The sequence below is a fragment of the Ailuropoda melanoleuca genome, chromosome 14 (assembly GCF_002007445.2).
Source record: "Ailuropoda melanoleuca isolate Jingjing chromosome 14, ASM200744v2, whole genome shotgun sequence".
NCBI classification, from domain to species: domain Eukaryota; kingdom Metazoa; phylum Chordata; class Mammalia; order Carnivora; family Ursidae; genus Ailuropoda; species Ailuropoda melanoleuca.
In genome coordinates this window covers 79,629,389-79,654,655 of record NC_048231.1, presented here as the reverse complement: position 1 = coordinate 79,654,655, position 25,267 = coordinate 79,629,389, and the positions used below count along the sequence as shown (strand labels likewise).

The following is a 25,267-nucleotide window of genomic DNA, read 5'->3' as shown; positions in this document are numbered from 1 at the left end:
TGGGGAAGAGAGGGCGTTTAAAAATAGCACAGCTGACTTGAATACCTCTGCTCCCTGCCCGCTGCAAGTCAGATCCAATTACTCTGCTGAGAAGAGGCTTTTAGCCCAGAGAGCTTGGCATCTTTGATGCCACTCCAGGGGGCTGGACGCCATGGTCCCCCAGCCCCTCCTCCTCCCAGTGGGCAACCAAGAGTCAGGGAGAAAGGGACCAAGGGGATGTGACGATCACAGATGGCTCAGCCCCTGGCCATAATTCAGGCACATCCAGCTACTCGGCTGAAAAACACCCCCTTTTATTTTTGTTCATTGAAGTCTCTATGACATACAATATTACTATTAGTTTCAGGAGTACAACATACACAGTATGAAATGATCACCATGTTAAGGGTAGTTATCATCTGTCACATACAAAGTAAGATATTGTTACCTATATTCCCTGAGCTATGCTTTTCATCCCGTGACTGACTGACTTACTTTTCCCTGGAAGTTTGCACCCCTTAATCCCCTTCACCTAATTCACCCATCCCCCCAGCCCCCAGCCCCTCTGCAATCACCAGTTGTTCTCTGTATTTCTAAGTCTGCTTCTTTTTGTTTTATTTTATCTGTTTACTTGTTTGGCTTTTCAGATTCCGCCTGTAGGTGAAACAACATGGTATGATTTGTCTTGCTCTGACTTATGTCACTTAGCATAATACTCTCGAGGTCCATCCATGTTGTCATGAACAGGCAGGATTTCATTCTTGGACACACCCCTTCTTGTTCGCATTGGGTGAACAGCCCCGACACCTGACCCAAGCCTGAGATTCTGTCAGTACAGCCTCTGCCCTTCGGAATGGGAAGACTTTTTCAGGAGTCCCCCACTAGGATCCAAGTGAGCCTCCCAGGGACGGGTGGTTCATCACAGTCGAGGACACATAGAGAACGTCAACCGCGTGAGGCAGGCCCTCCACTGTCTGCTTGCTGCCTGCTCACAGTGGGCACTGAACACACACGTGTTGAGATTAACGGAGCAGTAGTAAAGGGGTACTGGCAAGAGAAGGCAAATGGCTCCACACAACGCCCTCTCAACTGCCAGGATGAGACATAATCCACTGATCCAGAAGCACATGGCCTCTTAATGATAGCCAGATGGCATTATGTCACCACCAAAGGCCAAGTCAGAGGCCCCTAGGAAACGTTGTCTCTTTCCCTTCTCCAGCCAATGCCACTGGAGTTCTCATCTTCCAGCAAACTGGCCCGACCTGAAGCTTGCCAGTGACCCTGTTAGGCAGCAAACTCTAGACCTGAAGCTCTCGCCTCGAGGCTCGCCCCACCTGCGCCCTGGAGCCGCCTTCTCCCATCTACTCTGCTTCCCTCCCTTGAAATCACCGACTGCTCAGGGAATGCAAACCAAGAGAGCTGTCACTGGGAGGTAGGAGGGAGCTGTAGGACGCAATTTGCCCGTCTTGTTGATGACTCTTGTCACTTTGCATCCTGTCCTTTGTCACGAGAGGCCTTGTCTAAGCAACTCTACCCCAGGGTGGAGGCAGGGTTGTGGTCATCTGCCACCCATGCACAGCCGGCACCCAGCAGACCCTGGAGCCGGGGAGACGTCTGATCAAAGAATAAGGGTGTGTGTGTGTGTGTGTGTGTGTGTATGAAAGAGAGAGAGAAGAGCCCTGTAAACATTACAGAGGCAGGACGCAGGGATGACTTCCTGACCACCAGCATCAGCCTGGACAGTCGAGGAAATGATGCATAAAAGTGAGCTCAAGATGCGCTGTGCTGATGACAAGAGCAGGAGGGACAAGAGGCAACCCCACCCCTTGCTCTGTTGTGTTTACACTTCCTTTGTGACAGATTTCCATTTCATTGGTGAGCTCCATGGCATGGCTCCAGGGCACCACCAAGATCTCCGCCCCACCAGCACCTTCCTGCGGTGAAATTACCATTAGATATGGGAGCCTTGGTAAGCTAAGAATGACGATCCCTCACCAAAGACCTGGGCAGTGCGTTTGCTGCTCAGTCCCACAGCCGGAGGGTTCTGACCTGCCCCAGGACACACACAGCTGGCTGGTCTTCTTCCCCTTCTCCTCCACCCTGCCTCTGGGAAGCAAGGTCTGTGTTCACAGAAGCTGGAATGATGACCATAGCTGGCGTATCACTGGTGAGACATGGAACACCTGGGACTCTCTCATTCTTTCAACCTCTCTCTCGTTCTCTCTCCATCCTCTCTTCTCTTTCTGAAATTGGGGTGGGAAGCAGAAAACACGTGCAAGGAAAGGAGCTGGACAAGAAGCCAAACCCAGCTAAGTACTCAGCACCTTAAGAATCGGGAGCCGCGGCAGAGCAGGGCTCTGGCATCGCGAAGCCTCCGAGGAGCAGGTGCATTGAGAGATGGTCAAGAAATCCCACCCAGCACCCCAGCCACGTGAGGAAGATAGCAGGGCGCACAACTTGGCAGTGGGGTTATAACCGTGCAGCCACTGTGGAGAAGGATCTGGGGATAGCCGTGAAAGTCCCAAGTGCACAACCCCTGTCCCTGACAGCGTCACCTGACATCCCACGGCTCAGTGTGTGCAAGTCCACAGAGACAGATGTATGAACTGTGCTCAGCAGCTTGTCAGCACGCAAGACTGGGAACAACCAAGCGTCCGTGGGGAGTGGCACGCGTACTCAGCGAATATTGTGCAATCATGAGAAAGAATGAACATGATCTCCAGAATGCCTTGGTGCAAAGAAAGCAGGGAGTCTGCAAGGTCTCTGAATGCTTTGTCTTATAAATGGGAGGCTAAGACGAAGAAAGAAGAATGAGCGACAGAAAGCTGCCGCCCCGCCACTCAAAGGCACCTGACCCCCATTGCGGGGGTCTCTCCAGTGCACCACAACTTCCACCCTGGTCAGATGTGGCCAGCAGCCCACGGCCCCTCCGCCTCCCCACCCCAGGGCTTAACAACCCAGAGTCAGACAATTCTTTCCCTATCAGATCCACACTCCAGATCATCATTGCTTTAGTGCCCTTCCTCCCGCGCTGTCCTTGGTCACACTGAGAAGGAGTGTGCCACCACCGTCATTTGCACACAGACGTACCTCAAACCTCAAAGCATCCTTCCATCCCCTTCCTTCACCCCTCAGAAGATCACAGCAGTCAAACAGGACTTGCGCTTTCTAGATCACGCCAGCTGCTCTCCTGGACACCATCCTGTTAGGGTCCAGGTCTCTCATATCACAGTGTCTCTTTTTTCCCCCCTTAAGTGGAAAATAAATTTGCAGACTATCCTTTCTCTGGGAGCAGGAAGGATAACAACATTCTTTCTCTCGGTCTTGAAGGTGTGCAGTGGTTATGATGGTGGACACGTGTATCACACCCACTGTGTCCCGGCTCTATTAATGTCAACTCATGGATCCTCAGGACTGCATGGTATGGCTGCTGTTATGGGTCCCTCTAAACCAGTGAGAAAACCAAGGCACCGTGAGGGCAAGTAACCAGCCCAAGGGCAAACACGAAAGAGGAAATGGCCCTGCGGGCAGGTAGGCAGTGACTAGGGAACTGAGCCTTGAAACAGAAACCACAACTTGCGAAAAGGCCCGTGTGATGACTCATGAAACAGATAAACGGCACAGCGCAGACTAGCTAAGCTCAAATGCTTTGACACCAGCTCCTTCGCACCCATATGTTCCAAGACAAGACCACAGACAAACTGATCTGACAGCAATTCCGAACAGACCCGCGTGTTCTAAAGATATGACTTCTGACTGTTCCAGCAACCCGCTCGTTTACAAACTCTGCTCAAGACCACACGGGGATGCATTCCAGCCCCTGAACTCCATAAGTGCCCCCTTTTAATGCCCCTTTGGAGGTGCCCCGCCGTTTCCCAGGATGCCGGCCCTCCCTCGCTGCAGCAGGCTGGTGCACCGAACTGGGTGTGGCTACTACAGGTGTGCTTCTGGCAGTCTTGGCTGGTGGGCTTTAACGGCATCGACCTGGAGTTTGAACCTAGGAAGTCTGGCTCTGTGTGCTGAGTGTTTCACCTCTCTAGACTGTCTACTGCCTCCAGGCTGTCATTATAGATGCCGGGAACCAACCAAGAAGCCCGTCAGATGAGCCTGAGACCAGCTCTGACTGGGCAGACGGAGGGTAGAGCCAAGAGATGGCCAGGCAAATGCTACCCCTTGGCAGGTTTCCCCCTTCCACCTCCTCAGTGGCCTCTTCACTGCTCCTGGAAGCTGACCTGAGGTTCCGCCTGCTCACCTTCCACTGAATCAGCAGCCTCCATCACAGCGCCTGGTTCAGCTACCTCCATGGCTCCCTACTCCTTCCAAGACAGACATCACCCTTCACCTCTGACTCCAGCCCCCCCCCCACTGAGCTACTTTCAGGCCTCCATACATACTGGAGCTTTCCTGCTTCCAACTGTCTCCCCAGGATGTTTCCCCAAACTGAAATACAGCCCCCTTCCCCAGCATCCATCTTCAAAGACTTCAACATTCAGCCACCATCCCACCTCCCCCAGGAAGGCTTCTCTGCGCCCCCCCCCCGCCTCTGCCAGATCTTTGCCTCCCTGGATTGCTGAAGGCGCCATCCATCTCTGTGCTTCTCAATAGGCAATGTTCCCCCAAGCAGCCTTGTGACATTTGTGATGATGTAATGGCTGTGACATCCCCCAACTTTTTACCAGGGTATGTCTTGTCACCCTACCTAGAGCATATGTGCCTTCCAAGCAGGAGTTCCCTGACATGCCTCAAGCCCAGTGCCAGCTCCCAGCAAGTGCTTCCCTGCCCTTAATTTTAAAAATCCAGCTATGAATAGCAGCTGTGATTCATTTTTTTCCCCGTGCAAGCCACTGCTGGAACCACAGGTCTGGAAACAACCTCTGCATTACAGGGGATTAACCTTCAACTTCAAAACAAAAACAAAAGACAAAACACAAACTAATCAAGACCTCATTGGCCCAGGGAGAAAATCTAGAAGGAAGGATACCAGCAGGTTACCAAGGTCTTGTTGGGTGATGGGATTAGGAATGATATTTTCCAAATTTCTTGTTATGTGATTTTATAATGGGGGAAGAAACGAAGCCACAGACTAATAATAAAGATAATATGTACCAAAGAGAGAAAGCACATGCAGCCAGCAGGACAGAGCTAATCCCCAGGCCAGCCAGCGGTGGTGACGCTCAGGTGGGATCAGGAGGCTCCCAGGACTGGCTCAAAGGGGAGACTTGCTCCCTCCAAAGGTCTGGGCAGTCTAAAGTGGAGGCCCAGGCCAGAGCTGGTCTCCCACCCTGTGGGGTGAAGGCCACAGGCTCCCTGGAAAGGGAGGCAGTAACCCTCGTTCACTGATCCCAGTACTTCAGATAGATCTCAAACACAGGGGAATTCAAGGCAGATCAAAGGAAGCCCAACTGCATGCGGTAGGATGGAATTTATAGTCCTCATTTCCCCCCAAGAGCTGGTAGAGGCAGGGGCAAGAGTCAGGTTTGAGAAGGTTTTAGATAACTCTTAAATAAGGGCTCCATAAATAGTGATTTTTAAAGAGAAACTAGGCTGCTCGGGGACAGAAGGAGGGTGATACCAGAAAAGACAAGCACGTTCGCCTGCCCTGTCCCTGGGTGTCCCCGTCAGAACCAGGATTCTGGGCGAGATGGGCAAGTGCCTGGAGCTGCCTGACACCTGCCCTCACTGTCCACTCCCAGGTGTCAGCCACACCCTGCCCCGGGGACAGCAGCTCCAAGGGACAGGGGCAGGAGGGGCCCCACAGCCCAGAATCTGGACTCTGTGCTGTGGGTAGGCTCTGTGCCCAACCTTCAAGACAGGCCCACCTCTGACTCCTCTGTGGATCAGACGTGTCAGCCAGGACACCGAGAGCTCCCCTTGCTCCAGATGCTGGTGTTCTAGTCCCCAGCCTGCCACCACCCAGCAGGGTGACCCCGGGCAGGGCAGGTTCATTAGTACAATGAGCCAGATGAGAGGCTGTCTATGAATTCCTGGAGTTCCAACACTTTGTTCCACTCCAGGGACACTCTGGTCTCCTGTCTCCTGGGGGCCTGGAACTAGGGACACAGTGCTGTGCACCCTCGAGAGGCTCTGCTCCGGTTGGCCAGCCCCAGCCAGCACCCACCAGCTCGATGGGCGACAAGGAGCAGGGAGCCACCCCAAGTGCGGCTGACCGACAGGGGCGCTGTTCCCCGGCCCAGGGCATCCAGTCCCCAGAGGGCGGCCACTCCCTGAGGCGGCTTACTGTAAAGGGCTGGCCCCACAGCTGGAGGGAGCTTCCGAGTGGGAGGGAGATGGAAAGGCTACCCGTGTGTGAGGCTGTGTGTCTGAGTGAGTGTACGAATGTGTACAAGTGTGGGAATGGAGCGAGCCTGTGCGGCTGAGGGGAGCGTGTGAATGGGCTGCATGAGGGTGTGGGGGGGTGAGGGTGTGCACCATGTATGCAAGCATGGACTAGTGTGTGGATGTATATATGAGGGGAGTGTGTGCATGGATGAGTGTGTGAAGATACAGACATGCGAACGTCAGTATGCAAATGCGTATAGGTGTGTGAGTGTATAGGGAGGGCGTGTGTATCTGTAAGGGGACTGGGGATGTGGATGCATGTCTAAGGGATATACAATGTGTGTGTGAATGTGTTCTAGCGTGTGAGTGTGTTCGATAGGAGTGTGTGTTGGGTGAGTGTGTAAAGAAGTACACATGGGTGTGTGTGTGAGTGTGGATAGTACAAGTGTATGTGGGTGGGTAAGTGTGTGAGTGTGTGCACAAGTGTGGGGTGAGCGTGTGAGTATGTACATGTGTGAGTGTGGACAAGTGAGGGGACTGTGTGATGTGTGTGGATGAGTGTGTGAGGACACACATGCACAAATCCCAGTAGAATTGTGCACTCACTGGGTGGGAGAAAGGGAATGTTGGTTCTGCAGGGAGGTTTGTTTCAGGGAAGGTCTAGAAAACCACTACCCTCCCGGAAGTAACCCCAAAGCTCTGCGGCCAGCCCCAGACCCTAAGACGCCAGCCAGGGTGGCCCACTGAACTTCTGATGCCACCCATCCCAATCAAAGTTATTCCCCTTCCACCTGCTCCTCCACCTGTCTTACCCCTTGGGGTGTACAGATCCCATCTGGATCCATTTCCAGGGCAGGGCCCTGGAAACCTTCCCAGAGTCACCTCGCTCACTCTCTGTCTCGTGCACCCTTTCTGTCCAATCCTCTGCCCACTTGTGCCATTTCTGCCGCCTCCCCCCCACCGCCCCAGCCCCCTGAATCAGCTGTGACTGTGGCCCTCATCATCCCTACCTGGGCCACTGCCGGACCCCTCGCTGGCCCCACCTCCTGTCGGGGGCACCCCACCCTGCACACTCCAGCCCTCCTATGCTGCCTACACCCTGACCACAGGCACTTCCCTCGGGCGCCACTATTCTGGGGGAGCCCTCCGAGCTGAAGAAACCCAGCCTCTCAGCCGGCCCCACAGCTAAAAATTCTCCTCTGGGACACTCAACAAGTCCCTCAACCTCCCTGTGTCCCAGAGAGCAACAGCCCAGTCCGCCCTACTGTGCACAATAGATGTGTCCGAAACAGTCCACTCACTTTATGAAGCAGATCCTATGTCAGAAAGAACTATGATGAACTTCATCTCTCTAAAAACTGAGTTTTGCATATGATGCTTGCTTCAAGTTCAGCACGGCTCCGTAGAACAGCGGAGAGAACACGGCCTTTGAAGCTGAACAGAGCTGCACGTGAATTCTGCAAATATCCCACAGACACACCGGCTGCGTGACTTCACTTCTCCGAACTTCTTGGCCTCACTTTCTCCAGCTCAAAAATGGGACAAATGATCCCAGCTGCATCGAGTTCAAGGAGGGGGAATGATATCATGAACGCCGAATACATTATGTATCTGATGCAATAGAAGTGCGTACTATCTATTAGCTTATTTCTGTCGCCCTTTCTCCTGCCCTTGACCTACATCCATCAAGTTACTTAGAATTCATTAGAATCAGAAGTTAAGAAGAGTAAGGCAGACAGCCATTCAGCACAGTCACTGGACACACGTCTTTCAACTCTGTTAAATTATAGTACAGCACAGGGGAAGGGCCTGCAGATGAGACCACAGAGATGTTAAGCAATTTTGGCGGAATCCAGAGTAGGAGGGGAGGGGGAGATGTTTCCGACCATGCATTGGGTTTAAATTTTCCCACAAGGAAAAGAGATGAAATCGAGAAATTTTAAGTTGGAATATAAAATACCTTGACAAATTTTTAATGGATTTCAAAATGGATGAAAAAGGGAATGGGGAGCAAGAGGAGTCTGATAATCCGTAGGGGCCTGTCAAGTTCCCTAAAGAATGGGTCTTGGCTCTGGGGTTACTTCGGTTGGGAGACGAAGAACACCAGAGTGGAATGGATCTGATTTCACCAGGCATCTGGCATACCGCACAAGGAAGCATTCTATAAATACTCCCTGAAATGAATGAATCAGAAAATTGAAGAAGAGTGTTATGAAATGTTTGTAGATGAAATGAGAAATGTAGTCTGGGTAATAGATACACCACTTAGGTAAGCTGGCCCAGGGAGCGTTGGTTAATGTCAAGCCATAGGAAGTGGGGAAGGGAGGGCTCTCTGCAAGGGCACAGCAAAGGCGTCCGTGCCTAGCGTTGGCCAGGTCCACCCGTTCATCTATGACTTGACTGCAGATCTGCCAGTCGGGCGTATCGGGTTTGAATCTCTTCTAATCTGGGAGGGATGGACTTGTTGTTAGGTTACACACTCTAGCTTCCATGACATGCCAAATGGCAATGGCCTAGGGGCATGGACAAACCAACAAGATGAAAAAACACTGGCATAGGCGAAGGAGCCAAGACAGTTCAAGACACCTAAGGGCTGGAGGGGATGCCTGCCTGACGGCACCCAAGTGAATGCGAGGTCAGCAGAGGCCATGGAACATGACTCGAGAAAAGCCAACAGTCTTAACATCATTAATTAAATGCATGACAGGGAGACCAGAGGAGGTGCTGTCTAGCACCCTGAAACACCAGGAAGGTTCAGAACACACGGGAGTGTTGAGAATTCTCTTTAAATACCGGAAGGGCTGTTCCTTGGCAGAAAGAACACGTGAGTTCTATGCATCACAAGAGGGTAGAGCTTACGGTTGCCAGTTAGCAAGTAAAAATGCAGGATGCCAGTTAAATTAGAATTTCAGGTAAGCAGGGTGCTGGGTGGCTCAGTGGGTTAGGTATCTGCCTTTGGCTCAGGTTATGATCCTGGGGTCCTACGATGGAGCCCCGCGTTGGGCTCTCCGCTCAGTGGGGAGCCTGCTTCTGCCCCTCCCCTTGCTCATGCTCTCTCTCTCTCTTCCTTGTCTAAATAAATAAAACCTTAAAAAAAAAAAGAATTTGAGATAAGCAACGAATGATTTTTAGTATAAATAGGTCACATGCAATATTGATAGAAGTATGTCTCATGCAATATTTGGGACATATTCATAGCCCCCCCCCAAAAAACCCTATTCATTGTTTATCATGATTCTAATTTGATTGAGCATCCTATATTTTATCTGGCCATAGTGAAACTGGGGTTGGAGAGTTGAATTTGGAGAGAGCATAAGGTAGGAAAAGCCCATGTCATGTAGGACGTTCTCAGTACGTAGCTGATCTAACAGATGAGGAAGTCAGGAAGAGCCCGCCAGCGGGGCATAGGCATGACTTTGCACTTCAGATATGTGCAGTTTATGGAGCGTCACCTATACCTCGATACCAGGGGAGGAAAGAATGCACTGCCTCCCCAGCGCCCTGCAAGACCTCCCGCAGAGCAAGCCAAGTCCAAGGCCTCCTGCTGGGTATCGAGGAGGGTTTGTGAGTCCACATCAGATCTGTAGCTTCCAATTCTCCTCTGTGTAAATAGCTCTCACCGAGAGGCCCCCCCACTCCATAGAGCAGATGAAAGCCGGTGGCCCCCCCGTCAGGGCAAAAGCCCACTTTCGCAGGAGATGCTTGTTGTCAGCTGGGCTCTGGGACTGGGATGTGTCTTCCTGCCCTATTTGAGGAGCAGAGGAGGAGACACTTCAAAGGCCTCCTCAACACAAAGGCCTGTGACACCTAGAAGCCCCTCCAGGAGGGGCTTGAGCCACCAGGGCTGCTGTGACGGTTCGCAGGCACTTAGAGGGTAGTCCTGGAGGTGGTGGGCATCTCTTAAAGACGGTTTCATGGGAAGATGGCAGGATAGAGGGAGAGCCCTTTGTGCGTTCCTTTGCTCCACCCTTCCACCCAGGTGTGGTCTAGGAGGGGCAAGGCCCTGAGTCACTGGGTGACCATGGGCAAGTCACTTTGCCTGTCCAAAAGAGGATAAGGGTTTTGCTAAATTCCTTTCATGTCTTCTTGCTCTTGGATCCATTAAAGAATGTAAATACATGGAGTCGTCGTTCTTAATGGAATGAGAGGTCAGAAAAACTCCTCCACGATAATGAAAAAGCGTCCTTGAGGGACAGAGATGGTTGGAGAAATGGAGGTGAGGTACAATGCCGCATGCCACCCTCTGACTTTGGCTGGAATTTGGTCTGCTGACCCCCTGAGTTTGGAGTGGCCCGTCCAGCTGGCTGGCTGCTGGGAGGCCCTGGGCCATGCCTGGACTGGTGTGGCAGGTGAAGTGGTAATGGACCCACTGTCCCAGGACCTCCCCCCTCAGACAGCGTGGACAAATAAGCTTTGCCCTCACCTCCGAGCATGTCTGAGCAGGGCCCTAGGGACCCGAGCCTAGGCTTCCTGTGTCCTCGCCTCCCATGTCACGCGGCCCTGGGGCTCTCAGCCTGCATAGTAAGTCTCTCAATCCTTACAGGAGTGTCAGGCCTCCCAGCATTTCCAGTATAAGGCTTAGCTTTGATGGTGGCAATCTCTGCCCCTAGCGGCTTTGGCCTCCCTGGATGCCATCCCATCCAGAACCCGCTTTCCCCAGTAGACCCGGAGAGCTGGGTTGTACATGCCTCCCTGAGCCTAATCCTGAGTCCTTACCAGCACATTTGGGTCTAACAGAAAACCAAGGAGGGAGAAATGCAAACAGAGAAACAGGATATGGACCTCAGGAGCACAGTGCCAGGGCTGCCGAAAAGCTGGCACAATTCAGGCTGTGTTCAGAGCAAGGAAGACGACAGACCATCCCCGGCAGACTGTCTGACTCGGCCCACCACACTAAGAGGCACATTGACGCATCAGGGAATGTTCTGAACAGCTGGGAACTTGTGAGAACAGGGGGGCGTTCTGACTGCCTAGAAATTACATTATATAGGAGATATTTTCCCCCATTTCTTCAGGTCACACAATCTTAAAAACTGCCCATTAACAGACTGAGGCTCCCCGTTTGATCCGGGTCCTTTGGAGAGGGGATGGGGGCCATGAGAGCACTCCTTCAACAGGCCAGGGGGAAGCCATCAGACCCCTTAATAAACATCTATTCACTGGGGGCCTGCTGGGTGCGCAGTCCCTCTCTTGGGGAACACAGAAGTGACTAGGCAGGTCCCTGCCCTTGATGCAGAAACTAGCCAAGCCCACGTACAAAGAAGGCCCCCAGAGACTGCCCATGTGGTCCAGGCAAAAGGCTCAGAGGAGAGGAGTGGACACGAGGGGTGATAAACAAGGGTCAGGAAGGCCCCGTCCGTTCTTCGAAGTCAGAGCTGGAGCTAGAGAGGGAAACCAGGATATCCAAGCCCTGGGAAATGAAACTAGGGGAAGGCTAAGAGGTGGGATGAGGGTCCCGGCATGAGCTTGGGGTGTCCTCTCTGAGAGAGTGCCCAACACTGAGGGCCTGAAGATCAGAAAACAGCCAGGGTCTGGTCCCATAGCTGAGCTCCACTAACCCTGAGGCTCAGTTTCTTCATCTATAAAGTGGATTGCTTGCCCCAGTCACCTTTCAGGATGGTGTATACAAAAGTGCTTTGGAAAAGCCAACCACGATATAGAATGTGAGGGCTCAGTATCAGGGAATTGGAGGGAAAACCAGAGAAACAGTCCAAGACGGGACAGAAGAACAACGGCAGGTCCTGGACCAGAAAGGAGGAAGGCGCCCCAATGCTGGATGAGCGGCTGTTGACTCTAAAACCATCTACGTGTGCGCCCTAGTCCGCTGATTCATTATTGTGTGAGTCGTTTCCTGCCTCTGCATCTCGGTCTCCTCATCTGGAAAGAAGGCTGGAAAGCCTTCTGTTTCGTAAGAGTCCATGATGCCCAGAGCGCTCTGGTGGTCCTCCCAGCGGTGAGAAGGGGAAGGGCAGCCGATACTTGCCTTCAGGACTGGTCGCAGGCAGCACGGGACGCTGTCATTCCCAGTTGACCCTTCCTTTCTTCGCCTCCCCTTCTCTGCCTGTCAAAGCCTGTCCATCCCGTGTCCCAGTCCCCCAGGACCCTGTTCTCTGCCGCCAGTCAGCACCCACAGCACGTTAGCTAACCAGATAAAGCAGGCTCTTCCCGGGGACTCACATGCCTCCCCGCCCAGTTCAAGTGCACACATTCCCAGGAGGCCTCGCTGCCTGACCCAGTCTAGTGAGAGTATTCGATGGAAAAGGGCGTCCCAGCTCTACCCTCTACGCCCGTGTGTCCCTGAGCAAATGCTTTTCCTCATGAGCTCCACTGTCCTCATCCGGGAAATGGGCACAGCTGTCCCTGCTCAGCCCACGTCATAGGCGGAGGGAGTTCCGAGGAAAACCCTGTCGTTGAAGGTATTTTGCAATCATAATACATGGAAGCAGTTTCCAGGTCCCCCTGGGAACTCTGTTCAGATACAGATTCCCAGGCCCCTAGGCAGGTTTGCTGCCCCGCCATCTCTGACATCCACCCAGGGGGCCGGCACCTCACCAGGCACTCCCAGGACAGTCGTTAGCACACCACCTTTTCCGAACCACTGCCCTACAGGCGGCCTACACAGTGACTGGGTATTGGTGACATGTCTCCTGTGAGATGGGGATCCAAGGAGGAAGGAGGAAAAGCACACAGTAAGCACCGACACCACCCAAGAGCACCAAGCCAAGGACGGCGAGGGTCACTGCATTCAGGGTGTGTGGCCTCGCCTGGCACAGGGGCCAGACCCCTTGATGGCAGCTATCAGGCTCCTGGTCTCCACAGAGCCCCAGGGCTGGACTGCATGCTCTCAGTTCAACAGCAGGCAGCCACGCTGGGCTTCCCACCATTCCAGACCAAATGACCCCACTGTGTCACTGAAGCTCACACTCTTCTCTGCTCCAAGCTTCCCTCACCTCCCCCCTGTCCCTCCGGCCCTGATACCCTGGCTACACCATGCAACACCCTGCTGGTTAGTGGTCTCACCTGTGCCAGATTCTTGTCCCCACCTGAGCAGGGGCTGAGGGGGCATCTTGGAGGCAAGGGGCTACATTTCTTCTCCTGGACCATCCACAGCTTCCGGCAAAGCCTCAGACTGCCACATGCACATTTGACCTATAATATCTGGTCTCCTAGTATTTCCTCTTCTTCAACCTGCCTCCTTCCTCCCACCCTGCCACTTCCCCATGACCACACACACATATGCACACCCTGCCACCTCCCATGACCACACCCCAACACACACACGTCCCACACACCCTGACCTAGTGACTGACACGGTGATCTCTCCTCTCAGTCACCACTGAGAAACCACACACAGCAGTCTGATTATTTCCTGATCTGGAATGAATCTCATTTATCTCCCACCCTAGGCCCCATTCCTGACTCTGGGAAAGGCTGAAGGTGGAAATGAGAGAGAGGAATGATATCTCCTTAAGGCCCCTTCCTTCCTCTTCACACTGGAGAGCAGGAAGAGGGGACCCCTGGGGCACAGGCCCGCTTGGCCAAGATGAAGCCCAGACTCCAGGCCTGGCCGGGGGAGGCTAACCTCGTTGACTCCTGGCAGAAGGCAGCTTCCTGTTTCTAAGAATCTGGGGCTTTGAAAGTCTCTCCCATCCCGGCCGCCCTTACACAGACAGCATTGTGGTAAATCTCAAGCATGGTCTCAGATTTCCCTTCCAAAGCTCTCAGGCTTTCAAAGGAAAAGGGAAGCCAGCAGGCTGCCGAGACACCCGCTGGATTTGGCTAAACTGAACCACTTGGAAAATCAGCAGAAAATCCACCCAACCCACATGGTGCCAAGAACTTGGGAAGAGTTTCCAGAGACCCGGGCCTCTTCACGCCCTTCCTTGGATGGCCCAGGCTGTCACGAGATGGGTGCGGTTTGCAAGGCCAGAGCTTCCAAGGCTGTCTGGACGTCTTCTCAATCATGTCCCCCATCAGTCATGCCCAACAATTGGTTCGTGGTCCCGACAGCCAGGCAGAGGACTGGATGGTCTTCCGACTCTCTTGGATTAAGGAGGGCTAAGCTCAATAAACAGTAAGTATTTCACAAAGAGCACTGAAATCAGGTTACATGGAATTAAGTTCAGGTGAACTCACTGAATTAATTTCATCCTTGACAACTGAGAACCTACTGTGTGTCAGGCATGTGCTAGGTTCTTTGAACTCAGGAGTGAACAAAGGCCATATCCTAGAGGAGCTCACCATCCTGAGAGGTGATAGGAGACCTGCTTTGCATTCAGGCAGCTGGAATTTCTCTGCAGCAGCCTGAACCTGCTAACATTTCCCTTCCCTCTCTCACTAACAGGGCCTGGGCCCCCAGTGGCCTTCCAGAAGACCAGATAAACTGTCCGAGAGAAGGAATACAAAAATGGCCTCAGTTGCCCCCTCCCTTGTCTCACTCTCTTGCCCTGTGACTTGGCAGCCCCCCCCCATTAGAGGCAGAGTCTATTTCTGCGCCCTAGAATCTGGGCTGGCTCAGTGATTTGTTTTGGCCAATAGCGTGAGGCCGACGTGCTCGTTCCAGTTCCAAGCCTCGGCCTCAGAGGGCCTTGCCCATTTCCTCTCTCCATTTCTCTCTCTCGGTTCCCGCTTCAGCACGCGAGCAAGCCGAAGCTAAGCCGCTGGCCAACGAGACCACCTAGAATAAAGCCGGGATGGCCCCAGGGTCTGGGCAGGAGCACAGATGCGTGAGCGAGCCCAGCCCAGCGCAGCAAACCACATACACTCGAGTGCACCCCACTGGGCTGACATGAGACCGGGGGCACTCCTGGGGTTTCCTAGGAAATTGTGAGTTCCAGTCAATGATTATGGTCTCAGCCACTGGGCACTGGGGGACTCAGGACGCTTAATGACTGTAGCACTAGATAGGGACCCAGGCTCCAAAGCCAGCCAGCCCCACTGCAGAAGGCAAGCAGCTTTACCACTCAGCTGCTTCTTCCCACCCCTGCCTGGCCCTGGGACCCTTGCGTTGAACCCATTAGCTCACTTTTCCCAAAACCAAGCTGGGGCATTTTCCCAGGTGAGCCCCAGCAGACATCCCTGGCCCCTAGCAGCTTCAGAGAGTGAACGAAATCTCAACCACTGCCGCCGGAATCGCAGTTAGAATCATGGTTAAAATCGTCGACTTCGGTGGCAGATGGCAGGCTCAGGTTTGGATCCTGGCTCTGCTCTTGCCTGACCGCAGAGATGTGGCCTACCTCCCTCAGCCTTGGTAAATTCATCTGGAAAGCAGAGGTGATAATCCAGGCTGGTCCCTCAAGGGGCTGCTAGGATTATGTGTGACGACATATAAAACCACAGTTCTCAAGTGGCAGTGATCTCACCCTCAGGGGACACTTGACAATATCTGGAGACATTTTTCGTTGTCACAAAGTTGGGGGGACAAGTGCTGCTGCTGTAATCGAGTGGGGGGACCAGGGATGCTTGTGAGGCACAGGAGAGCCCCCACTATAAAGAATTCTGTAGCCCAAAATCTCAGTAGTGAAACCCCAAGGTCTCCAGCCCCAGTCCCTGGCACATGGCAAGGGGGGATGGTCACACAGCCCCTGGAGAGGCAGGGCTCAAGGTCCCCGGCACGCTTCCCAGGAAGTCCCTGTAGAGCAGCGGCTGTGCGCTGCAAGCCGATGATAGCTAGCCCACTTTCCACCTATGAGTCCATCCACCTCATGTGTCTGTAAAATGGGATCTCAGCTGGTCTGGATGGATTTTAGCTTCCAGCTGGAGTTCCAACAGGGGGAGGATGTTTCTGGAAGTCTGTGGCCCAAAGGTAGCCATCCCCACAAGCTAAGTGAGGCTTTGCACAGGATTTCTAGCACACTCGGAGCCAAGTTCCACATAAAAGTTCATGTAAACTGAATGTTGCAGGTTCCCAGAGATACCCTGTACCCTCCACTCGGGCCTCTGTTTTTAAAGAACTAGCCTGTAGTGAAATACACTGGAACCTTCCTTTCTTAATTAAGAAGGCCTTTGGCTCCTGCAGGAATAATCATGGGACCATTTATCAGGATCCACAATGGGCCTTGCACAGTGTCAGGGATGTGAAGGGAAAGCTCTGTCTTCCTGGATTCCTGCTCGTTTGGATTTGGGGTGGGGGTGGAGGGGTCTGGGAAACCCCAAGTAGAAGGAAGTAGGAAAATGCCACCAGGATAGTTACGGACATACTTCAAGCCGCTCGAGACTACATTCTATTTGATCAGCCTGGATCTCAGCAGAAACCTCCTCCACTATAGCTATGTGAGGAGATGAGCTGGGAGCCAACTGGGGGTGAGGGGACGGTGGCAGGGAGCCTGGGGACTCAGGACCCACAGAAGCAGAAGCCTGAAGGAGTCCTTTGGGTGTCAGCTAACAGAGTGGGATGGAGAGGGGGAGGCCTTCCCAGCAGGGACCAATCGCACGTCAGGGCTACCTGGCAGGTGAGAAGGAAGGAGCTTCCTCAGTGTTGAGCAGTGAGCTGGTGCAGGGGCTGGGACACACGCGGGATGCCCGGGCCAGGGCTCATGCTTGTGCCCCAGAACGATGGCCTCCCATGGTGAAACCAGGGCATGCACTGGATCTCTCGAGGTTCATATTCTCAACCTGTTTCAAGTCTGTCTCTCTGTAGGAGTCACCTCATCATCGCACCATCCCTAGTCATTTGCACCTAAGTGAGAAGGTTTTGGAGGAAGGAAATTAGTGAGAGTGGTTTGCAGCAGCGTATGCACCCCCCATGCCCTGGGGATGCTCCCGGGCAGCAGAAATCTAAAGGGAAAGGTTGGGGCACCTAAGGCCACTCTCCCTGCTTCCCATAATGCCAGGAGCCAGTGCCCCTAGAGCCACATACCACCCCACCAGGCAGTGGGCACCGTATCTTTTCTAAGCCTCACATCAACCAAGATTCAGAGGCTTAAGTAACTACACAGCCATTACGTGGCAGAGACAGGCTTTGAACCCAGGTCTGTCAGACTCCAGAGCCCAAGATGAGTTCTCTTGACTTCCAGTCTCCAAACTGTGAGTCCACCCTCTTTTCTACGTACTGGGCCATCGCCCTGTTGACCCCCGCTGAGTGGCTCACGCTCCTAGGAATTGTAAAATGGCTTCCCTGCATGGAGGATTTAAAACCGGAGGACACATCAAGGTGGGGCAAGTACGTGGAGTGGGGAAACGGCGGGTCTGAGACCTCACCCTTTGGTGAGTTCAGCAGTATACAGACCAGCCCTGAGGAAGAAAGAGAACCTTCCAGCACTGAGGACTGTGTTTCTAAAACCCTGGGGAGAAGGGAGAACAGGGCACAGTGGGGGCTGCCCCTGGGAGGCTCTGGTTAGGCAGCCTGACTCCTACAGAGAGCTGTTGGGAAGGAGAGGTCGCCTGGTCAGACGCAGCCTGCCCCCGGCCCAGGGCCACTCTCACACCTTCCCAGAACAGGCTGGGAAGGTTCACCCCATGAAGCTCTCCTCAAACTGAACTGGATGCTGTCAGAATGAAACCAGTGGGCATATCCTCTTGACAGATACTAGAATTCATGACACAATGCCCCTTTACGCTTCTGCTTTTAAATACAGAGCCACAATGGAAGCAAATCAGACCCATGAAAAATCTGAGTGTGCGAGGCCCGTAGAGCAGGACGTAGCTCCCCACGCTGGAAAAGGCTCATCCTGCACCAAGGGGCTGTGCCTCAGGGAGTGAGCCGGGGGGCCCCTGGGCTCTGTCAACAACACGGGGAGGCTGCCTCGGGGACTCCAATTTCCCTCCGAGCTCTTACATGGTGGTTCTCGGGTTGCTGGGGCTGGACCCAGAGGGAAACCGGACCAGGAGTCACTGCCTACAGGCCAGGACCGCGCTTGTCATTGCACTTCAGGTCCACGGAGGCTCCCTGCTGTCCTGGCCGTGGGTGTGGGGGCGTCGGGTGGCTGTTGCTCACATGGGCCCAGTCCCAAGCTGGGTACCTGGCAGGGAACAGGGACAGGGTCCCCATCAGCCCTGAGGCTGCTGCAGCCCCTGCCAGCCTTGACCTCATTCCATGGGTCCTCCCCTGTGTACTGACCCATCGCCCCATGCACGGGCTCCCCAGGCAGGCCAGTGGGACAGGGATACTGCCACAGAGAGCTTCGCAGGTGCCAAGAGCGGCTCTCAAGACCCGGCAAACAATACAATACTGAGTGTTGTCCACTCCCACCAAGTATGGCCAACAAGTGACCGCAGGAGGGCACGGAGGGCCTTAGCCTGGAGGAGCTTACGGGCTGGACCCAGAGGGTCGTTACAGGCAGCAAGGACCTCCCAGCTGAATCCAGTCAAATGCCCCGCTAAGCAGTCAGGAAGGAGGGCACAAGCGTCTTTGGGGAAGAGGCAGGCTGAAAGTGAAGGCCGGGTGAGGTGAGGGGCTGAGAGAGGAACGGCACGGAGCCAGGAATGAAAGCAGGGATGTGTGTACATGTGGGAGTGGTGTCTGTGTGTATGTACGTGTTGCCTGTGTTCCATGTGCGCATTGTGTGTGTAGTGTTGTGAGGTGACTATGCTGTGTGTGTTGTGGGACATGTTGTGTGTGTGTTAGGCGGTGTGGTATTGGGTGTGTGCAGTATTTGTGGGGTATGTGTGGTGTGTGTGAGGTGGGTTTGGGTGGGGGTAGCTGTGTGTGTGTGGTGGGGGCCAGGTGCGGGAAGAGAAGTGAGCAGGGGACACTGTCTGGAGATCGACACGTCCAAAGCTCTTCATGCAACACAGCCTGGAAAGTGCCAGGTGACCACTGGGCGGTGTGGCACAAACTTCCTTTGAATGTCAACAGACCAAGCAGGGCGGCTTAGGTCGAAGGGAACTTAGGAGAACCTGGCGGTGCCCACCACCCCTGCCCCCTCTGCGGCCTGCTCAGGAGGCTCCTAGGAGCCCCAGGTCTCCCCAGGGCACGGGTGGGGAAGCACAGAGTGGGTCCAACACACATCAGGAATGAAGACGCTGGGGCCAGAGCACCGGCAGGCCCGGCGGCGGTGTCATTTCTGCGAGCATGAGCGTCAGCGTGCGGTGAACCAGGCACCGTGCAGGGCTCCCCGAGCCTGGCTCGGATTCCCCTCACAACCTGAAGGAGCTCACGTCCTTCCCACCTGACAGAGAGAGCCTACAGCCCAGAGCCTGTGAGAGACTGCTCCAGGGTACAGGCCCCCGGGAAGGCGCCGAGTCTGGAACCCCAATCTCCTGCCTCAAGACCGAACAACATAATTCCTGGGCGATGCGGCCCACGCGGAAGCGCTGGTGGACCGGGAGCTGGCAATGACAAAGCAAGAAGCCGTGGCCCCCGCGGTAGGAGCCCCGGCCTGGTGCCATCTTGTCCTGGGCCCTGTGAGGTAGCCGCTCTCACCCGCCACCCTGCTGGCCTAAGCAGAGCCGGATTTGAACCCAGGCTGTCACACTTTCAGACCATGAGGAAACGTGAGTGTTTCCATGGTACACGTGGCTTTCAAGCTCTCCTAAATGGCAAGTCAGTAAGAATCCCCTTTAATGGAATAATCGCCACCCCCACCGACGGCTTCCTAACGGATTCACACCCAGGATCGGCCCTGGGCCTCCCCCAGCTACGAGGCACCGGAGCCCATTCTACAGATGGGGCCCGTCGAGTTCGCAGAGCAAGGGCCCCTGGCTCCGAGCGCTGCCACAGGAGCCCGAGCCCAGCCGCCCGGGGTTCTGAGTCCCGTGCCCCCGCGCTCCCTTCATGTCTCCTCAGGCCTCACCGGAAGTGCTTATTGGGGGGGGGGGGATGGGCTCACTGTCCTAGAGAGAGAAAAATAGAAGAAACTGGCCTATTTCCATCGCTCGGAGAAGGGTTAGTGTTCCGTTTCACAGGAAGCCGGAAGTCCACAAGCCTGAAAATTGAGCTCCACTGAAAATAGAATCTATGTGCCGGAGCTTTGTGAAACCAGCCACGCCACCTGAGGACACGGATGCAGTGACCCATCTCCAACCACTGTCACTTGCTGTCAGACCAGTGATGGCTGATGGAGTTGGTTTCCTGAGAGATCCCCACCCCCCACTGAATCTCCCACAATGCCCCATTCCTATGCCAACCCCACCCGGGGGGACGTGGAGGGACGTGGGCAGGCAGCACGAGGGGAGAGTCACAGGGTCCAACGATGTCAGGGAAGGCCATGGGGCTTGATCCCAGCAGAGAAAGACAGGACAGAGCTAGATTGTCCCTCCCTCCATTGCTATGGACCTCGGACTGGGAGGCTCCTCCCCAGCCCACCTCTCCTTCTGTGTCTACAGAACCAAGGGCTTGAACCAGACGACTCTGCCATGCTCTGCTTCCTAGACGCGGTACTCATCCGTCCCGGGGGAGTGTACCTAGAACATTGAGAATTTACAGCGATGTTTCATGGATCAGCCTTATTGAGAACGGTTCCCATATGTGAATTTTCCCCGTGACACACGTTTACCCATTTAATCTCCATTGTTTAGTATGGAAATCTTTCCTAAAGGCTCTCTTAGTTTCCTAGCTCCTTATACTGGCTAACTATTATGTATCCTCCCCTGTTTCCTCGTGGTCAGAATTACCCAATGGTGAGTTATGATACGGGATGATTACGCACCCAGTCGTCTCCATTATAGGTTGTGCTGTCCCTGGGCCTGTCCTTCCCCTTCCAACTGGCTGTCTTCAATCTGTTGTCGACAGACCACTGAGACTAGCAGACCTCTTTGTAAACTACAAATCAATAAGTTATGAAAGAAATTCAAGAACCTATGCCCCAGAGTTAAGCACATGAGCTCCCTGTTAGCTGTTTCAGTGTTTAGTATCTTTTTTTTTTCTTTTTCCTTTTTCTACCTCTGTGTTCTTAGATCTGTTTTTGACCGCCCCTAAGTGGGGTGTTAAATTTTCACTCACACCCACCTCTCCACACAAACATGTCTCTTGGTTCTCTAGGTTTATTCCTCACTCTGGAGAAATGGAATTTTCTTTGATTTATCCTAAAACCACCTTCCAAAAGAGCTCCTTTTACTAGGATCTGGTGAGCAGGCCCTTGCCTATGGCCCCTCCCCCACACACGACCCACATGCCCACCTGAGAAGCCTACACCACCAGAGCTAGAGGAAGCCACGAAGTCAATGACCCCACTGACCCTAACTGAGGGCTGCTTTATTTAGTGCCAACTGCGTGTCCTCCCGTGTCCTCGATCATGGCTGAGGCAGACCCCGAAAACAGAATGTGGGCATCTTGCCTCCCAATCTCTTTCTGCTCACCCTGCAGGCCCCAAAGTGTGTTTCAGGAACAAATTGTCCTGCAAGGCTGAGCAGCTTCTATGTCATGAAAGGGTCCCAGGACCAAATGCCTCCAGGAAGCAGTGGATTTAAAAAGTTCCCAGCTAGGGGCGCCTGGGTGGCACAGCGGTTAAGCGTCTGCCTTCGGCTCAGGGCGTGATCCCGGTGTTATGGAATCGAGCCCCACATCAGGCTCCTCTGCTATGAGCCTGCTTCTTCCTCTCCCACTCCCCCTGCTTGTGTCCCCTCTCTCGCTGGCTGTCTCTATCTCTGTCAAATAAATATATAAAATCTTTAAAAAAAAAAAAAAAAGTTCCCAGCTTGTCAAGCCTGTAATATGACACGTGAGAAGTGAATTCTCAAGGCAGAGGCAACATTACGTACGGGATATGTCAACCTTACCTAGCCAGGACCCAGCACCCCCTGACGAGGGCAGCTTACGACACAGCTACCCTCTCTCACCTTCCGGCAATAATTCCAAATAACCATGGAGCAAGCCTCTCCAGCCTCCTGTTCTTCATGGCTCAAATGGGGGAGTTCCTCTAGATTGGGAATGGCAAAGAGGCAAGCATGGAACCCCTATGCCAGCGCAAAGCTGGGACCACCCTGGCTGCAGTGCCATGTGAATTCTGAAGCTGCCTCGAGGCTTGGGGGATGGCTGTCACGGCCACTGAGGATGTCTGTCCCCACCCCAGGAACTGCACTGGCAGCCTGCGTGATCCATATTGGCTGTCCCCAAAACTAGATAATGCCTAAGGTCACCTGCTGCTTCAAGAGTCTGCTTTTGGGGGCCCTGAACTTGGGATTTCAGAAGTTCTCAATAGCAGACACGGGAAACCTCTCCCCTTCAGCCTTTGCCCCCACCATAGAAGCTGCCTGGGGTGTCTGTCTGTTCCCACTCCATGGGCCCTTGCACCCCTCAGTCCACCTGCCTGCTCAGTTCTAGACCGCCTCCAGTTCTGCTGTCCTCGCTTCCCACCTTCCAGCCCTGCGCTCAGGTGGCATTGGAAGCACAGGACTTGCCATGGTTCTCACAGCCTCAACAGGACTTCAGCACCAAAGTCTGGACAAGCTTCTCCCCTATAAGCACTGAATACTGTGAGTTCTACCCCAAGGCCCTCTCCCCAGAGCTAAGTGCTGTTTTCATACTGGATTCATTCCCAAAGGCCTTCACTGTCTTGAGGAAAGCTGCTTTCCCAACCTCAGGGGAGCCCTCAGAGCATTGGAATCATGGCATTGGGGTCAGAGGGAGCAACTCGGTTTAATGCAGGAGCTTATTGTAACCTCCCACTCCCACTGTGGGACTCTCTAGAGGTGGGTTCTGGCTATCGCTCTTGTTCACATGTGCTTTGGCTGGACACTGAAGTTGAGAACCACAGGTCATCAAGAAACTTGTCTGCTGAGCTTGCCAGAGAGGAGCCCTGTGCTAAAAAGGCACATCAGGACATCACCGCACCAAGACCCCCAGAAATCACTGTTCCTCTGAACCTGACCCACTCTCCCTCGGGGATGTGGTGAGAAATGAATTAGATGAGATGTGTCTGTAAAATGCATGGTCAGCACCAGCACCCAGCAGTGCCCATAAACATCAGTGTCCTTGCTCCCCTTGGCTAATGTTTAGCTGCTCTGCCGCTACCCAAATCCTGCTCACCGTGCCAGAGGTTCTAGAAATCAGAAGGTGGAGGGCTCCCAAAATGACTTAAAACTGGTCGGCTGTGGGCAGAAGGAAAAGAGAAGTGGTAGGAAGGGAAAATAAAAATCTTCCTCTGAGAGCTTCATGCCCAGGCTTTCACTCTACACCCTGGATCTTTCTATCTACAGAAAAGAGAATCTCCACTTAACTGACAGCAGCTAGGGACAGGGAACAGGTTTATTTTTGTTTACTGCAGCAACCCTACCTACGTGTTTGGCTCTTAGCAATTATCTATTGGATGGATGGAAGGATGGATGGATGGATGGATGGATGGATCTGGGGTCAAGTCATAGATACCATGGGAAGAGAGCTAGATTCCAGTTCCAGCCCCAGTACTTACTGGCCTTGGGAGAAAATTGATATTAACCCTTCTGAGCCACAAGTTTCTGTCAAGTAATGATGGTTATATCTGTCCCAATTCCATCAAAGCAGGAATTTGTGCCTCAGACAGGATGACTACGTGTATTATACAAATGCCGGAGGTGATGGTGATGGTGGTGACAATGTTGATGTTTAGAGAGTAGCCAAGGTGTCAGAGTCCACAGATCTTTGCACGTGGAAAGGGAGCCTTTCCTTCAGCCTGCCTCTCCAGTGGGGGCACTGAGACAGCCAAGAGAAAGAGAATAAACCATGGCACTATGGGTACCCATTTCCTTCTCACCTGGGAGAACATTCCCCCCTGAACTGATGGGCTGAGGCATTGGCTGCCAAGGTCCCATGAGGCTGTGGGTGGACCCCAATACCTCCTTTTAGCAAAACAACGGAGTGGAAGGCCCAGATGGCCTGGAAGCTCCCTCCTGTAGACATGGGGTCCATGTCGCCAGAGTGTCAGAGCTGGCAGACACCACCATGATGTCATCTAGCCCTGTCCCCTCATTTTATGGAGATGATATTACAGTCTTCTTGGCATGTATTAATAAAAGCAACTCCTCCAGCCCCAGACACCTCGCTGGGCTCAGCTGAAACACTTGTCACTTACAGAGGGGGGAGAAATCACTTTTCCAAGCCGAAGGCAAACATTGATTTATTAATTAATTACCTCCAGGGGGTCCTGCCAAAACCGTAGGAGAAGAGCAAGAGGCTGGGGTGGGGGAGTGGCAGAGAAGCTCCGGGAGGAGGTGGTGGTTGCTCAGCTCACACTCCAGAGGGTGAGAGCTGACATGTTCAGATGAGGGACTGTGAGGCTTGTATTTAGATTTAGATTTTCTCTCTGTGCATTTCAAACAAGGCTTATTCCTCCTTCCACCCATCGGTGGAGAGGAGCAAAACCTGGGGGATTTAGAAGCTCCAGAGGCGGTTCTCTGCCCAGTATGGTCATCAGAGCCAACATGGAAAGCTCCTAGTCTTGGCTTCAACATCCTTGTACATCACCTTCCTCTCTAGAACCCCTTTCTGCATGTGTGCACATGCACGCGCGTGCGTGCACAGACACACACACACACACACACATACACACATGTCTTCCTAGTTCCCAGAGCCCCTCCAGACAAGACAATCTGTTCTCAGTCATTTACAACCAACTGTGAAGATGGGCCACCACTTTCATCTCCCAAAAGAATGTACAACGTAACTCTCCTTTCTGTGCAATTTGATTTAGAGCCCAGGAAGAAGCCCTCTAATTGCTGGGGTAAGAGGGGCTTCCTCTGGCCCCTGACCTCACATTGCCCAGGCAACCATCATCTCCAGCTCAAAAGACAAGAGCTGGCACAAGTATGGTGAGCAGGATCTCAGAGAACATTTGCCAATGTTGGTTGGACTATCTCCCATCAAGACTCCAAAAGGTTTGCCAACCAAGAGGTTGAAGGGAGCCCTGGAGACTGCTCTGTAAATCTCTGAGGGGGAGGGAATGGGGCCATTACATGTGGATGTGCTGTCTGTGCCAGGCAGGAAGATGTCCTGCAAAGGAGTAAGCAGGACTTCTGCAGCTGTGTTTGCGCCCTGGCTCTGGCCGCGTCTGCCAGCGTGGAGATGAGCCATTTTCTAATTCGTGCAAAGATGCAGATGGGGCTGGTCTTGGTCCCAAGTGGGAGGAAGTGGAAGGTAGAGATGGACCCCCTTTCT

The 25,267-nt window shown here is 53.5% G+C and overlaps 1 protein-coding gene across 2 annotated transcripts in view; it reads right to left on the bottom strand.

Moving 5' to 3' along the window:
• Positions 1 to 25,267, bottom strand: part of RNF165 (ring finger protein 165) — a 108,284-nt gene that overhangs the window by 38,655 nt on the left and 44,362 nt on the right. Inside the window, exon 1 of one of the 2 annotated variants that reach the window (XM_011223506.3) lies at positions 13,279 to 13,424. The exons of the other annotated variant lie outside the window; for it this stretch is intronic. Within the exon in view, the coding sequence (XP_011221808.1) occupies positions 13,279 to 13,324 (46 nt within the window). The 5' untranslated portion in view covers positions 13,325 to 13,424. Of the gene's footprint in view, positions 1 to 13,278; positions 13,425 to 25,267 lie in introns of those variants that run through there. 2 annotated transcript variants of the gene reach the window in all.